Source organism: Hibiscus syriacus, unplaced genomic scaffold, assembly GCF_006381635.1.
Source record: "Hibiscus syriacus cultivar Baekdansim isolate YM2019G1 unplaced genomic scaffold, ASM638163v2 tig00116939_pilon, whole genome shotgun sequence".
Taxonomy (NCBI): Eukaryota; Viridiplantae; Streptophyta; class Magnoliopsida; order Malvales; family Malvaceae; genus Hibiscus; species Hibiscus syriacus.
This window is the reverse complement of record NW_024063477.1, coordinates 2,627,606-2,644,082: the sequence shown is the minus strand read 5'-3', so window position 1 is coordinate 2,644,082 and position 16,477 is coordinate 2,627,606. Positions and strand designations below refer to the sequence as shown.

Sequence of the window (16,477 nt, the reverse complement as noted above, 5' to 3'; positions counted from 1 at the left end):
GCTGAAGCTTAAGGACTAATATTGTAATTAACCCTATTATAAAAAAATAAAAAATTACAGCAGCCCCCCCCTTAGCAGCCCCCTTAGCAGCCCATGTGTTTTATTAATTTTCAACATGTTGTGTTTCGGTAGCAATCCTTTTTATGGTAAATCCTATTAGTAATCTCTCTAACTATTTTAGGCGCCATCGTTGTTTCATGAAACTAGTTTGTAGGGCAAGAGGCCCTCTCTCTGTAGGCTCTCTCCTCACTTACAATAACCCCAATCCTTCAAAGTCCTCACCTTTTTTTTAAAGTCACGAGACCCACTGTCCCTCTTATTGTTCTTTCAATTTATGAGGAACTGATAGAGAACTTCCAAAAACTCTCCTCTTTTTTTTCTACACACCTTCACTCAAACTAGCCCCCATCTATATTGTGCAGCAGTCTCAAACTGAAGTCTTGTAATCTTCGGAAGCTTTAGTTATCTTCAATCTCAAAGATTGTTCACCTCATATTTTCCTGTCTTCCTCTGTCGGTACCATGTATGACTCCCCACAAACCACTTCTTTCTTTATCTTCTTCTCTTTATCTATCTATCTATATATATATATATATATATATATATATCATGTTGCAGGAGACCAGAGAAAAACCCATTAGATCTCAACAACTTGCCCGACGATTACACAAGGGATGGTAAACTGGTCTTTGAGGAAAGCTCCTCCTCGGGTATTCATATTTCTCTTTGTAGGATAGACTAGCTGTGTTTGATAAGCTTAAACATGCCATGAGTTTCTTTTGATGATTTGAGTATAGCTTTTTTTGGTTAATGATTTGGGTAAGTTAGATACTTAGATTAGGGTTTGGGGGGTTAGGGTCAAGAATGGTCTCATCGAAGTTGCTTTAATTGGTGGGTTTTTTAAAACAGGATCTCGAAAAAAGAAAAGCGGCGGTAAGGATGGGAAAGATGAGTGCGGGAAGGTCTATGAATGTAGGTTTTGTTCCCTAAAGTTTTGCAAATCTCAAGCTCTTGGGGGACACATGAACCGCCATCGCCAAGGCAAGTCATTTCACTTCTTTATTTCCACTTTTATGTTTGTTTTTACACACTTAGGGAAGCGTCAGAGGTTGTTATGATGATGGGGTTTCTCCCCATGAACCGTGGTTTTTGGTTTACTGAATTTCTTGGCTGGTTTTCTGTGTTTGATGACTGCTTTTGATTTGATTTGCGTTTGTTTTTGGGTCAGAAAGGGAGACAGAGACACTAAACCGAGCACGCCAGCTGGTCTTCAATAACGATAACTTGACCACCCAAGGGCATCTAGGGTATGATCCTTCAACATTCAATCACTGTTTTTACTCACTTCTTTGAGAAATGAGACGACTGAGCCAAAAAAAAATGTTCCCAATCATTGCAGCTGCAATCGAACATTACCATTTAGATCAGTTTATCCACCAAGAATGTTCCCCGGTTCTTCATCAACGCTCATTCCACCACCACCACAACTATATTTACACCCATACCCAACAACACACTCCATTAACGACTACTATGTAGGACATGTCCTCGGAAGCAAAGGTTCATCCCAATATCCTCAGCAAAACTTACACTACCTTGGTCCACAGGACTCTAACTACACTTGCATCGGCGAGCCTGTATTCGGGCCTAGTCCAAGTTGCGGCGCAGGAGACTTATCAATGAGCAACCAGGAGGAGGGGCTGAATTGGGATAGGAGCTATGCAGGAGGAAGTACACAGCAGCGCCTGGAGAATCCTCCAGCGATGAATCGATTTCAGGACGGACTCTAAAGATTGTTCTATCTTTTTTTTCCTACTTTTTCAAAACAAAAAAAAAAGAACTTTTGATTATGTTTATGAAGTATATTAACTGGTTTGACACGCCACCCAGAGAGAGAGACTTAACAAACTGACAAATGGGGTCATGCAATCAAGGAAGGAGAGAAGGAAAAGTTTTTGGTTCATGTACAGGGATTGGGGCAGCTTTTTGGAGCTTTGGACACTCAGCTAGTTTGGCTTGGAGGGCAGTGGCCATTGGAGGGGGTTGTGTACCCCAAGCCAAACTGTGAGAAATGGGGACAAGTTAGATATGAACAGAAAGTTTCTTTTATTGCATGGCAATGAATTTTTGTTTTCTTTTCCCTGTTTTCTTCTTGTTATGTTATATTATGTAATGCTTTCGACTTTATCTGCTTCTTTGTTGCACTCATGATGATCCGAGCTGGTGGAGTGGGATCTTCTTGATATTTGGGAACAATATGGGCAATGACCTACACAGAAGTGGATAAAAAAAAACACTTCATTTAATTAACCCTTTTATTTGGTTAGAGTTTCCTGACCACAAACAATCAAATCTGTCAAGAAAAAGTCTGATATTCAGCACTGAATTTCTTTCTTTATTCATATACCTTATGATATTAGTTCATTAAATGTTAATGCACTTCTGATATATTCATGAATAATTCTCCTTTTGGGTCTTTTTTCCCCTCGGCGTAGCCCTAACTCTTTTCTTTATATTATTAGGCTACTAGGTTAAAAAACCAATAAGCTTCACTTGTTGAAAATTAAATCTTTAAATGAATATAGCGTTAGATGAATTAATTGTTTCTGAGCAGTTCATATAATGTTTAGAGGTGTATTTGGTTAACCTCTTCCTTTTTTACATTTATTAAGTGTGATGTCTAAAAAACTCAAGGACTAAAGTAGTATATGTTCAAAGATTACTCACAACAATTTGACATTGATCGCTCACACTCCTGATATTCAGAGTGCTCAAACCCAGAACCTCAAGGAATACCAATAATCTCTTTACCAATGAGTACGCTTGGTTCATGCATATATTCATGAATGTTAAATATACTAATATTTTCAAAAATAAATAAAAAAATACAAGCATGATATTAACAATTTAAATAAATACGAACCGAATATTAACATTTTAAAAATTAAACAAACGAACATAATTTTAATCGTTTAAACTTAGTTCATTTACCCCCTTGCTTGAATTTATCCTAAATGAATCCAAAGAGATCTGGGGAAAATCTCCATTTCTAGTAAGAGATCTGGAAAATTTAAAACACCATTTCTCAGCGCAGTAAAATCTGCAACATTTTTAGATATGGAAATCGTACAATAGTCCTTCTAGAACTTAAGTTAAAAAGCAGTACAGTATTTGGATGACTCCTCTTTTCCCCTCTGCTTTCCAAGGGATTCGTTTCTTTTCATTACATGTTATACTGTTTTAAAAGTAAAAACCCTAGCAACTGAATCAGAGAGAGGCTGAGCAGGCTAATGAGTTACCTGCAGACATAATTTAATGCAGGCAGTGGCTTGAAATAAAAAAGACAAAACATAAATATTATTTAAGAAATCAAGAGTTCCAGGTGTTTGAGATTGCAAAGATTGGGCGATTGGTCGGATTAAAAACACACTATTATGAGGTTCAAAGACGAGCAGTTTAGAGTAACCCTAGGTAGCCCTAACATGTGTGCCCTCAAAGCAATAGGTTTAAGAAGAAGACACTGCACAAAAACTGTCCACCACTCGTTTGCATTTCAGAACTAAGCTTAGGGGAAGACATGGAATCAACCTACAAGGAACAGACGACAGGGAGAGTTGTTATTGTATAGTTGTCTTGTTCGAATAATTCTATCAGTTTGGTCTGGAATTTGTGTGATACGAGTTTGATTAATTTACCTTATGTTTGGATTGGGACGAGAAAAGGGAAAGCAAGTAATGAAATGGTTAAATTTCATTTAGGTTAACTTCGTATACCATAACGCCATTGTATGAAAATATAACTATTATTTTAGCATTTATTATAGCTACAGAAAATGGTGAATTTTGTTAAAACGAATGTTATAAATTATCTAACAATTTTAGTGATCTCGCCAATATTTCTTATGGTTATAAGAAAAAGTATATAGTAAACAAATGATCCTATATGGTATTATTTTGTTGAATTCTTCTACTATAAAGTGTTGATTTGTTGTGTCTCTCTATAAAATGTTCATTCGACTATTCATATGTTTCAAACTCGTCATTTTTCATTAAAAATTGACGTCTGTCTGAGCTGAATGTTAACATATTGACTAAAATATGATAAAATCTTATCCTAGAATCTCAAACGACTATACAATTCAAACGGTTTTGGGATCATATTTTATCATATCTCAGTTAGTAGGTTAACGTTCAGCTCAGACGACCATCAATTTTTTAATGGAAAATGATGAATTTGGAACATATAAATAGTCATGTGACTAATTTGTAACATTTAATAGTCGAAAGACTCAATAAAATATTGACGTATAGTCAGAGACCATTTGTGTACTTCACCTAAGAAAAATGGTATGCCCTTCAACAAATAACGTAAAAGTGTTAACATTAGTTGTAATTACGTGAAAAGTTGTAAAAGTTGTATAGATTATATTTTTAACAAATTTGGACAACTTTTTTTTGTAATTAAGCGAACTTTGCAATACATTTCGATAAAGGGCTCAAGGCCCAACATTACAATATATATGGCTCAGTTGAGTATTGGCCTTAACAGAATTAAGGTTTGCCTCAACAAGCTGACATAATGGTTTAACATCTCAAATTAACTTGTAACAGCTTCACACTAATCAACTTGACTTTAGTAGTTAAGGGACTCGTTATTTTTCGTCACGAGTTCGAACGTCAGGAGTATGAACGTTCATTGTCAATTGGTTGAGAATCTTTAAACAAATATTGTATTATATTTACCCTATATGTATAAAAAAAAAACTTTGTAACAACTTCAACAAATTATTAACCAATTCATCCTTTAACATTCACCTGAATTTTCTGTAACATCCATCGGATTTCTTCAATTCTTAATCTTGTTATAGTCAATCACACATAATTGCAAAACATGTGCCCACACAACTAGCAAAAGTGTTCTAATGCATTGTTTGGGTAAAAGACAACATAATAATGTTGTTTCTACTTTTGTTATAAAAATTATAATATCATTGTTTTCATCTTCAAACTATAACCTTCATTCTAAATTGGTCCTCATACTTTTTAAACATTTTAATTTCATCCCAAACTATATGTATTTACTAATCACATCCTCTGTTAATAAAATCATTATATGTTTGGGGGGGGGGAAATTAGGTTAAACTATGCTTGAAACTAATTACATATTTGAGAGACTTTGGGGTTGAAATTGAAAGATCCAAAAGTTTGGGCTCTAATTTAGAATGAGGGTCATAGTATGGGGATGGAATCATAATGTTCAAAAGTTTAAAGACTAATTTAGAAGAAAGATTATAGTTTGGGATGAAGTTGGAATATTCAAACGCATAAGGACTAATTTAAAATGAGGATTATAGTTTGGTGACATATAATGCAATTAATCTTCTTTTAAAGACAAAAAAAACGATTAATTTCAAAATTAGAGTTTTTTTTAACAAATCTGGGGTAAGTACAAGATAATATCCTTGACATTCTTAATGTTTGAACTTAAGATTTTAAAAAATAACAACATTTCATTTACCACCGATGTCACCAGAGTTGGTGCTCAAAGTTAGGACCCTCAATTTGTCCCTTCCCTCTAACTTTATTATCGAGAAAACTAGCAAAAACATGCAAATTTGTACCTATGGTGTTCACTTGTTTTTTTTAATTTAATAATCCGTAATAGATTAATTATAGTTATTTTTTAAATAAAAAATAGACCTCGTTAAAAAAAGCATTTCTAGATTAAAAAAACATTAACACCGGTGAAGCAAAGTTTCTCTCTTTATCCCAACATTGGAGGCAAATTAAATATGCACTCTAATTTGGTTCAGTTATCAACATGATTTTTGTAAACACAATCCCCAATAATTAGGGATGAACCCAAGAGGTAGACAGAGACATTCTTAGCCTAAAAATTTTAAATTTTCTTATATTTTATATCTTTTTTCTTTGTATTTTCTATTGATAATATATTTTCACTCTTAAAAATTTTATAAATTAGCTCATCTCTAAAGTTTTATAAATCCATCCCCTAATATAAAATCGTACGTTAATCGCTATCAATAAGTGAAGTTGTTTGCATGGTAGGTTAAGCCTTGAGTTTACTCAGTAGTGTTTCTGTGCGGTTGATACTCATAGTATTTTTTAAAAAAAATATGAAAGACAACTAATCATACCGAAAAGCATAAATTTAATATTTTACGAGGGTTTCTTTTGTTTAATTGATCATCAATTTGTATGTATAACTTTATTGCATCAAAATAAATATATTATCATTTCTCTCCGTTTGTTATTTTGAGTCCATGTCATTTGGGATATTAGTTGATTTTAAAATTTAAGTCGATTCAAATTTAAGTTAGACAAATTTTAATTATTAAACTATAATTATCAAATCGAATAAATCATATTCAAATGAATCCATCCATTTATCAATCCATCAATTACAAAAAACACTTTTAAGAAAATGTAATTGTAGCACTGACATGATTCTTTAAGGTAAAAGGGTAACGTTTGTCTCTTTAGTAGACATAATTTATCATTTTTGTCTTTATCGTATTTTCGCATCAATTTAACCATCAAAGTTGTTCAATTGCACCATTCTATTCTCTACCATAACTTTTAAAACCCTAAATTGAGGGTTTTAAGTTAGTGTTTGAGGTTTAGAGGATATGGGATGATTATGGTTTAGGGTTTATGGTTATCAGTTTAAGATTTTAAGTTAGGGGTAAGTATAGAATGATGCAAATTAAATAACTTTAACTTCTAAATTGATACAAAAATATGATAATGGTGAAAATAATAAATTAGATCTACTATAGAACAAAAGTGAACCTTAAGTCATTATTTCAACGGTCAAACGTTGAGATTGAACCAAAAAAGAAAAAGGAAACGTAATACGACTACCATATAGTTATATTCCTTTGAGCAAAGCACTGATGTTATTTCAAAAGGGACTTTTAGCTACCAACTTTGAAGATTGTTCCCACAGTTAATAATACACGCATGTGGTGCTCACCATCTCAGGCAACAACCCTGATTTTGAATCCGCTGTCTTTTAGGGTTCGCCGACGTACGGTGGCCCAAAGATAGTCCAACTTGTGCTATTATGAAAGATCTTGAAAAAAGGGTAAACCATGCAACACTTTCTTCAAAACTTCCCAAAGTGATATAGTCAATGGAAATAGTTGTAGTTGAATTGAGAAATGGTGGTTTGGCCGGCTAGATATACGGGGGTTTCGGTTCACGTTTCCATCAAAAGAGATGATGATGATGATGATGCGTTAAGTGGTCGGTAGAGGAAAAAGTTGCTAAACACTATGACCAAGAAAAGTGTAGAATTAATGAAGATCATGAAGATGCGATGTTCATTGACTAATTAGGTATTTCCTTGATTTAGTCAAATTCTAATACAATCTAGTTATTTTGACTTAAAAATAAATCTCACGAGTTCTTTCTCCCCCCACTCGAAAATGATATTAGTATTTTATGATTTAAGTTTGAGATTTTCAGCTATCTCATCCAATAATATTATCTCAAAAATTCAAAATTGAACTATATTCTTAAAAGTGAAATGTGTTTTATCATTGAATCTAAAACTTGCTGACTAAATAATAATTTTATAACAAAAAAGGGTTTAATGACGTTATTTGCCCTCAATTTTTTTTTAAAAAAAAGCTTTTCCTCTAAAGTTCCACTATCTATTCCATGGATGGACTTTGTCCCCTGGAAAATTTAAAATTACCATATATTTTAGATTTTTCTATGTATTTTTTATTGAAAATATGTTTTTACCCCTATAAGTTCGTCTCCTTTTAAAATTTTAGAAGTTCATCCCTAACATAAAATTTTGTCTAAAATTTTGTGTCAGTCTCTAATATCTTTTAGCCTTGAACTTCTAATTTTATCAAACTGAAACAACTAGAAGGAAAAAATAACAAAAAAGTTAAACTGATATCAATTATTTTTATTTTTTTGTTTATGATTATGTCATTTTTTGTCTTTCTTATGTAAAAAATATTAGAAAATAATGTCATATAATTCAATCCAAAATTTAAAGGAAAATAATTCTAATTTATAATTCTTATCGTCTGATCACTGAAGAATCAGAATATTATGCTTTGTCTGCTCCTTCTTTACCTCTCCATAGCGGGGATTGAAAAGAAGATGTTTGAGAGTCACGAAATCAAAAAAGAATCTAAAAAATTAGGTTAAATACATGAGAATGAAGGTTTAAGGGTATTCCCACTAATTTAAAAGAAAGTCTTGGGAACTTTTCATGATTTTTAAAAGAGAGATGTTTTGTCATAACATGTTAAATAATTAATGGTAGAGTGATAAAAAATTATGGTAAAGTATACAAATGGCCCTTTGACTATGGGATATTGCTTTATTGAGTTATCTGACTATTAAAAGTTATAAAATGGTTCCTCGCCTATAGAAAGTTGTTTTGTTGAGTCCATCGACTACTAAAAGTTACAAAATGATCACTCAACTATTCATAATATTCCAAACTTGTCCTTTTCCATTAAAAAAATTAACGATCGTTTGAGTTGTACGTTAATATGTTAACTGAGATATAATAGTCGTTTGAGATTATAATATCAGATTTTATTAAATCTCAGTCAGCAAGTTAATGTCCAGCCCAAACTATCGTTAATTTTTTAACGGTCGAGTTTGGAATATAATGAATAGTCAGGTGACCATTTTGTAACTTTTAATAGTTAAGGGACTCAACAAAGTAACTCCTTATAGTCGAAGGATCATTTTGTAACTTTTAATAGTCAGGTGACCATTTTATAACTCTTAATAGTCAAGTGGCTCAACAGAGCAAATGATCGTTTTTTAATTTTTAATAGTCGGAAACTTAACAAAGTAGTATCCTATAATCATGAATCATTTATGTACTTTACCTTAAAATGTACGTATAATTCAATAATTAAAATAAGGTAACTATGATTATTGACGTATTCTATTTTTTATCCTTAAATTTTCTAATTTTATCAATCAAACCATGTATCGTTAACATTTAATAGAAGAATTGATGTGGTTGTTAAAAAAATTAGTATAATTATTAATCCTAATATTAACACATTTTATCAGTTTAGTTATAGTTTTAATTTAATTAAATTTATTTAATCGTTAATTAGATGGTAGCATCTGTCAATCATCTGATTGGATATAAAACAAATAAATTTAATCGCTAATTAAATGGTAACATTTGTCAATCACCTGATTGGATAAAGAACAAATTGTAAGAGATTGGCGTGCCTTAACCACCACATCAATCTCTCTACTTAATTAGTTATGAGTTACAACATCTTTTATATGTCCTATTATAATTAATGGTAGAAAAAAGTTAAAAATGTCATCAAATGACTAATAACTAGTTTTTTTTTTCTCGGCGACTAATAACCAGTTACTAGATTTCTTAAGTAATATTAGGGGTTCGAACCCTAGTGTTTACGAATAGAACAAACTAGATCAAGAGAGTCGCCCTTACCTCTGTAGTATCGAATCTAAATTAGTCAATTAATAGATTAGATAGTAATGATTAATTAAAAAAAAATCATCAAATAACTTAAACCTAGGTTTTTATAGGGGAGTGAATCTGTCTTAGCTCACATGGTAAATCTCATATTTGAGGCCTCAAAGATCGTTTGAAAAAATATCTCTATTCAACTTGATTTAATTAAACAATAATAAAACTTAATAAAATTGATTTGGTTAACTTATTTTAAAAAAAAATTATTTTAATCCTAACCTAAATAACTTTACAACAATATTATTATCAAATTTACGTATTTACACCAACAACTATGCATATGAAGATTACTAGTTTTTACAACTAATTTCCCTACTCTCGAGATTGAAATATGAGAAATTGTAAGTTTCTTTCATGTAATTTAGGATATAGGCCAATGATAAAAGGAAAATTTAGCCATTTTATTAATTGTAAGATCTGTTTTTTTTTTACCATTAATTATAATATAATGCATAAAAGATGTCGTAACTTATAACAAAGTAGTGAGATTGATGTGGTGGCTGAGACAAACTTAATCTTCACCACAAACATAGAATTGATTATATTGAGGATATTATTGACTTGTGTATTTGGTCAACATGATTGTGCTCGTCATAATAACTTTGAAGATATCTGTAATATGATCATGGAGGCTAGACGAGTTAAGAGGATCTTGAGAAGAAGAATACAGAAGATTGATTTGATCGTTTTGGTTGGCTTGGCCCGCTTTGTTGGTTTGATCGTTAGGTTCATTATTGTGGTTGGTCTGGTCATTTTGATTTTAGGAGTTCATTCTCGACCGATACTATAAGATCATGAGTAATTCACGTTCACCGCACCAATTATTGTTGGGGGGAAATTAATTTCGTTGGTCGTTGATGGTTCACCTCTTTTCATTTAGGTGAAGACCCACAATCAGTGAGAGAACAATCGTTGTCTGATGTTTTTATGGTGAGAGAGGAATATAGCTTAAAAGAGAAGACAAATGGTGTAGATGAGGTCTAAAAGAGATAAGGGATCTCGCCTCTAGTCTTTCCTCAAGTTATGAATATCCATGTTACAAGGCAATTTGTATCATACCTATGATGACGATAGCTACCAAATTTGTTTCTAATAAATTATGTGGGATCGTCAGAGGCCCAATAACGGGACTATTGCCATTGCAAGCTTATTCCTATATTGAAGAGAGTCTAAATTGGCTCGACTGGTTTGTGAACAGAAATGTATATGTTTCGTGCTGTGTGCGCTCCAGATTTGACAAACTCCTACCTTCACTTTTCCTACATTTTGACAATAAGCTTTTGAACCCTACCGCCCAACAAACTCTTGCATTCAACGATGAGACACTTTTCTGGGTTAAATCCACATTATACCCTTCAAGTTTTCCATTCTTCTCACCCTTTTCCCATAGATAAAAATTCAGTCGGTTTGATCCTTGTAGTTGTAAAACTTTGTCACAGTTAATCCACTGTCCACCATTGATTGAAAAATGAATGAACCAATTAGAATATTTTTTTTGTTCTATTTTTAATTAAATTTACGTGGCGTAAAATTTGGAGTCACACAATAAAAAAATAATATTAGAAATACTATTTATTTTAAATTATTTTTTAAGTTGATATTTTTTATGTCACGTAGAACATAGATTTTTTTTTACAGATAGCGTATTTAAAAGAGTTTTTTTTTACAATAAACACTTTTTAATAATATGACGGTAATATGAATACAAATTGAACTAAAAAAATAAAGGGAAACAAAGCCTACATAACACAAAAGAATGGTAATCCATAAAATAATTTAAAATATATATTATTTTTGGTATTATTTTTGTACTGGAAGACGTTTAAATAAAAACATTACTTTTAAGAATTTTTTAAATTAATTTTTTTATATTTAATATTTTTCAAATATTTTTTAGATGATTAAATATTTAATTAATTCTATTGTTAGGGTAATTTTATTGTGCAACCGTCTAATTTAAGGTTAATTTACGACGGTTTTTAACATAAAATATTATTCTATTCAACCTAAAAATTTATATAAATTTGTAAATTTTCGATTGTAATCGAAAAGTTACATTACCGGGAGTTTAGATATTACAACCAAAAATATTATGAAAGAATTTGATATTTTCGGTTGCAATATAAAATGTTACTATGTTCAACCTATAAAATTACTCTCTTAATAAAATTTTTGGTTACAATCGTTTTTTTTACCTTTTTTAGTCTTATATTAACAAGTTGTATTTTAGAATTTATGTTATTATTATAGTAGAAATTCATACATTATATCCAAGTCGAGGAAGAAAAAATGGCTAAAATGATCGACAAAAACATTAATATATATTAGAGTAATTAAATTAAGAGTAAATTATACGTTTAATAATTTAATTGTCACTATTGTTTTATTTTGCTCATTCAATTATTATTATTTTTTTCAAAATTATACATAATGTTACGTTTTGATTTTATTTTGGTCATCTCTCATTAAAAAAACTGCTAATAGGATTTTTTTTTTCCAATCATGGTGTGGCATTCTCTTTTGATGACATGTTAGCATCAACATTACTTAACACAATATTATTTTTTACAATGATGACGTGGTATTTTCTTATGATGATCAAAATAAAACTAAAAAGTAATGCTATGCATAATTTTAAAACAAAAAATATTTGAATGATCAAAACGAAACAAAAGTGATAGTTAAGGTATTAAATATATAGTTTATCCTTAAATTAATGGTCGGAAATATGGGAGAATTCTTTAAAGTTTTATGTATGCTTTTATGGGCGGAATACATATATTCGGGCTAGTGTAGCATTACTTTTGTGAAGTGTGGTTGAAAAGTAATTTTAAAAAGGTTTTTGAAAATTAATTTTAGATTATTTAGTAGTGTTTAGTATTATTTTAAAAAAACATTTTTAAAAAATATAGATGATCATTTTAGATATTATGTTATAAGTTCAAAATATATATTTAAACAATTTTTAATATTTTTAATATTATAATATATATACAATTTATCAACTTAAATTTTGATAATATATAAAATATTATTAATAATAAATAAATAATTTTTAATAAGTATACATATTCTATAAAAGTATATAAAATTTAAAATAATTTTATATAAAAAATTGACATAAAAAATATAAAATTTTAATCTATAAATAATTTCTTATAATCATGTCTTGATAAAAAAAATTAAGTTTATGAATTCTAAAATAAACGCCATCATATGATATAATAAAGAAAGGTTGAAATTATAATTTGACTTCGAAAGCGCTTTCCTAAACATAAAAACAAAAAAATTCAACTTTTACGTTTTAATTGAAAAACGCTTTTCAAATACATTTTCAGAACCTATTTATCATTACTTGTAGCTCTAAAAGTGGTTTTGGCGTCAAAATTGGTTTTGAAAAACAATGGTGAACGGAAAGCTCATAATGAGAACGCTCATTCTTGTCGACAGTCTCTCAATTCATTTTCCAACTTCAATCCCTTTCCGATGACGTTTGGCATTATGAAAGCCATCTTTATTACCTCAATTCTTTTGCAAATATACCACTCGCATTTTCTTTTCTTTTCCTTTCCCTTTTCACATCCTCTCATTATATGATAATGTTTTTTTAATACATCGACTATTAAAAATTATAAAATAGTATCAAATTATTCATATATATTATGAATTCATCTTTTCCATTATATATTTATATTAATTGTTGACAAATATGATCACATTTATTAACATTATTTTATATGTGACAATGAGTCCAATTAACTATGCATTTATCAAAGTCTCGTCAATTAAGTATTTTCATCCTGCTCATTTAACCTTGATTTAAAATCTATCAAGTAGTCTTAATAATTGAAATGAATATTGTTCTTTTTAAAAATTCGATACTCAAGCACGACATTTACAAGGTATATAAGCGTTTATCCTCAATTATTCGAAAATATATCGAACATTTATTATATCACCTCTTGCTAATAAAAAATCTTAATTTATTTTCATGTTATTAAACTGTATTCTCTCTACTTAATTTTATATAGCAATAATGATGTATCAATGTTGCTCGCACTACTGAGTAAGATCCATTGCAGAAAACCAAAAAAAAACATTTATTAAATAAATTTTATAAATTAAGTATTGAATTATCGAATACGAGGTTGATAAAAATTATATAATTTTTTATCACTTCACGTATGATCACTGATTAAATAAATTATATAAATATATATTTTACAAAAAATATACCTTATTTCACTCACACCCGTGGATACAGGGTAAATTACATATTTGGTAACTAACAGTTTCGCTCGAAAAAATATTACGTTAGTAATATGGGTTGATCGTTAGTTAACTAATAGTTTCATCTAACAGAGTCTGTTTTAATAAAAATTGAAAGGTTAGAAAGTAAAATATTCTAATAAAAGAATAAGAAGTAAAATGTTTATTTATGCAAACATCGGAGGATATTATGTCTTAATCAAAATATTATCATCAATACAATAAGAATAAACTCTCGTTGTTTAATTAAATATACAAAAAACCTCCTATCGTACCATCAAATGTTTCATATATGCTTACCAAAAGGATCAAAAGTTTCCAAATTTCAACAGTTCAACACTGAGATACTTCCTTCAAGTTTTGAAGGATCAAAATTGAATTAGAAAAATTTTAGAGGGTCGAATAAACCTTTTACCATTAAATTAATCTAAAACTTTAATATTTGTAGAGGGACTAAAAAACAATATACCCTTTTTTTCTGCAAGGCTGCACCGCAATATATTTTTACAGCTCGCGGAGGAATTTTTTTAATTTTAATCCATTTAAATTTTTATTTCAATTTAATCAAATTATGGACAAACAAAAAGGTTTATTTTGACAGTTTCTAACACAAAGTCATAAATTTGAGCTGCGTTTCAGCACTAGGAAGTAACATAAATAGTTGTGTATCTCAACCACAACCAGCTCAAACTTATAAACACTTGAACAGCTCAAATTTCCCATTTTTTTAAAAAACACTTGCAGATTTTCCATTCCACCTGATATGTATTATCATTATTCTTGAATCCTCATTGTTTTCTTCTTCTTCCTCTTCTTTGTTCTCTTTTGTTTTCTGTTTCCTGTTCGATTGTGAAAAGTTGACGATTATCAACTGATGATGATCCTGTAATGGAGGAAAGGGAGAGGCGGTGAAGACAATGAAACCCAGAATGCCTAAACACTGACAGTCAAGACTGATCGTTTATACATAGGCCAAAAAGCCATTACTTTTAGTTTCTTTTTCTCTGTTTTTGTGTTATTGTTCGTTCTCATGAAACTCATTTTCTCTTCTTTCCACTCTCTTCATTCTCCGCTCTTTCCACTGAACCGCCGTCCACGGTGGGCTTGCATGGAGTCCTCACCTGCTCCCCACCATCACTCCAATCTGAACAAGACCAAACTAATCGTCATCATGGGTGCCACCGGCACCGGGAAGAGCCGTCTCTCCATCGACTTATCCAATCACTTCCTTCACTCTCAAATCATAAACTCCGACAAAATGCAACTTTACAACGGCCTCGACATAACCACGAACAAAATCCCTCTCCAAGAAAGGAAAGGGGTCCCCCACTTCCTTCTCGGCTACGTTGACTCCGTTGAATCCGACGTATCGCCGTCGCAGTTCCGTTCGGAGGCGGGTTCAACCATTGCCAACATCGCTTCGAGTGGAAACTTGCCTCTCCTCGTCGGTGGCTCCAACTCTTTCATCCATGCCGTCCTCGTGGAAACCTTTGACCCTCGAGTGGAGGACATATTCGCCGCGCCAGACTCAGTGAGCCAGCTGTTGAGATACGACTGTTTTTTCCTTTGGGTTGACGTGGCCTGGTCGGTACTCTCCGACTATCTGTGTGAACGAGTCGACGACATGTTGGACTCGGGCATGCTGGAGGAGCTGGCTCGGTTCTACGACCCCACAAAAGAGGGTATCCGAGTCGGGTTAAGGAAGGCAATCGGAGTACCCGAATTGGACAAATATTTTAAAAAGTACCCGCCGTGGGAGAGCAAAGGATGTAATCAGGCGCGGAGGGACGCATACGAGGAAGCGGTGAGGGAGATCAAAGACAACACGTGTCGGTTGGCGAAGCGACAGATGGAGAAGATCGAACGGCTTAGAAAAGCGGGGTGGGAGCTAAAGAGATTAGACGGAACGGCGACGTTTGAAGCGATAGTGAAAAAGAATGAGTGGAGGGGTATTTGGGAAAAGGAAGTAGTGGAGCCAAGCAAGAAGGCCACGAAGCGGTTCTTGGAGTAGCTTGTTGCTCCAGCTAATTTATTCTTCGTTCATAATACAGTTATTTAGAATGATTTTTTATTTTAATGATTTAAGTTCAACAATATATTTTTAATATACACATATGTAATTAATGTTCACCGATGGACGACCAATTTTGAAGGAGAAGAGTCTTTGAGATCTAGCTATCTATACAAATTATGAGAAATAAAAGCTTCCTGGTAAATATTTTGTTGTTGTTCTTGTTTTCATCCGTAAGATAAAATTACGAAATGTCTTCAAAAAGATGCATAACGAATAGAATTAAAATAAATTTGATATAAAATATGGATCAAATATTTATCATATCAAATCACTAAGAATAAAATATTAGATAAAACCTAGGTTTCCACTTCGAATGATTTCAAATTAACTTCCAATAAAATTTTGTTAATAAATAATTAATCAACTGAAACCTTAACAACAAAACATTGATTATTGATCAGAGTTGGATGCTTCCGTGGTCAGCCGTCATCCAAATCGAATTGCCTAAATAACTTATGGTATGATAAATTGTGGAACATATGTTCCATCACATGCCACATTTATTGGTATTTACATTAACTTCGGTTTACCAAACCTAATTTCCTAAAGCCACCGTATACCAACCTTCGTCTTCGTGCTCCATTTGGTCTCACCCGGAAATGGGATCACAAA

General features: G+C 31.4%; 1 protein-coding gene and 2 long non-coding RNA genes across 3 annotated transcripts; all 3 read left to right on the top strand.

Moving 5' to 3' along the window:
* Positions 1-342: 342 nt before the first annotated feature.
* Positions 343-1,140, top strand: LOC120188175. Its single transcript, XR_005522394.1, has 3 exons — positions 343-523; positions 619-710; positions 910-1,140. It is a non-coding gene; the product is annotated as an uncharacterized LOC120188175 (long non-coding RNA).
* A 9-nt stretch (positions 1,141-1,149) lies between these two features.
* Positions 1,150-1,832, top strand: LOC120188176. The gene is made up of 2 exons (XR_005522395.1): positions 1,150-1,307; positions 1,400-1,832. It is a non-coding gene; the product is annotated as an uncharacterized LOC120188176 (long non-coding RNA).
* Positions 1,833-14,794: 12,962 nt separating this feature from the next.
* On the top strand, positions 14,795-15,802 carry LOC120188170 (adenylate isopentenyltransferase-like). Its single transcript, XM_039191683.1, has one exon. The coding sequence runs from the start codon at positions 14,822-14,824 to the stop codon at positions 15,800-15,802; it is 981 nt and encodes a 326-aa protein (XP_039047614.1). The 5' UTR covers positions 14,795-14,821.
* The last annotated feature ends 675 nt before the right edge of the window (positions 15,803-16,477 follow it).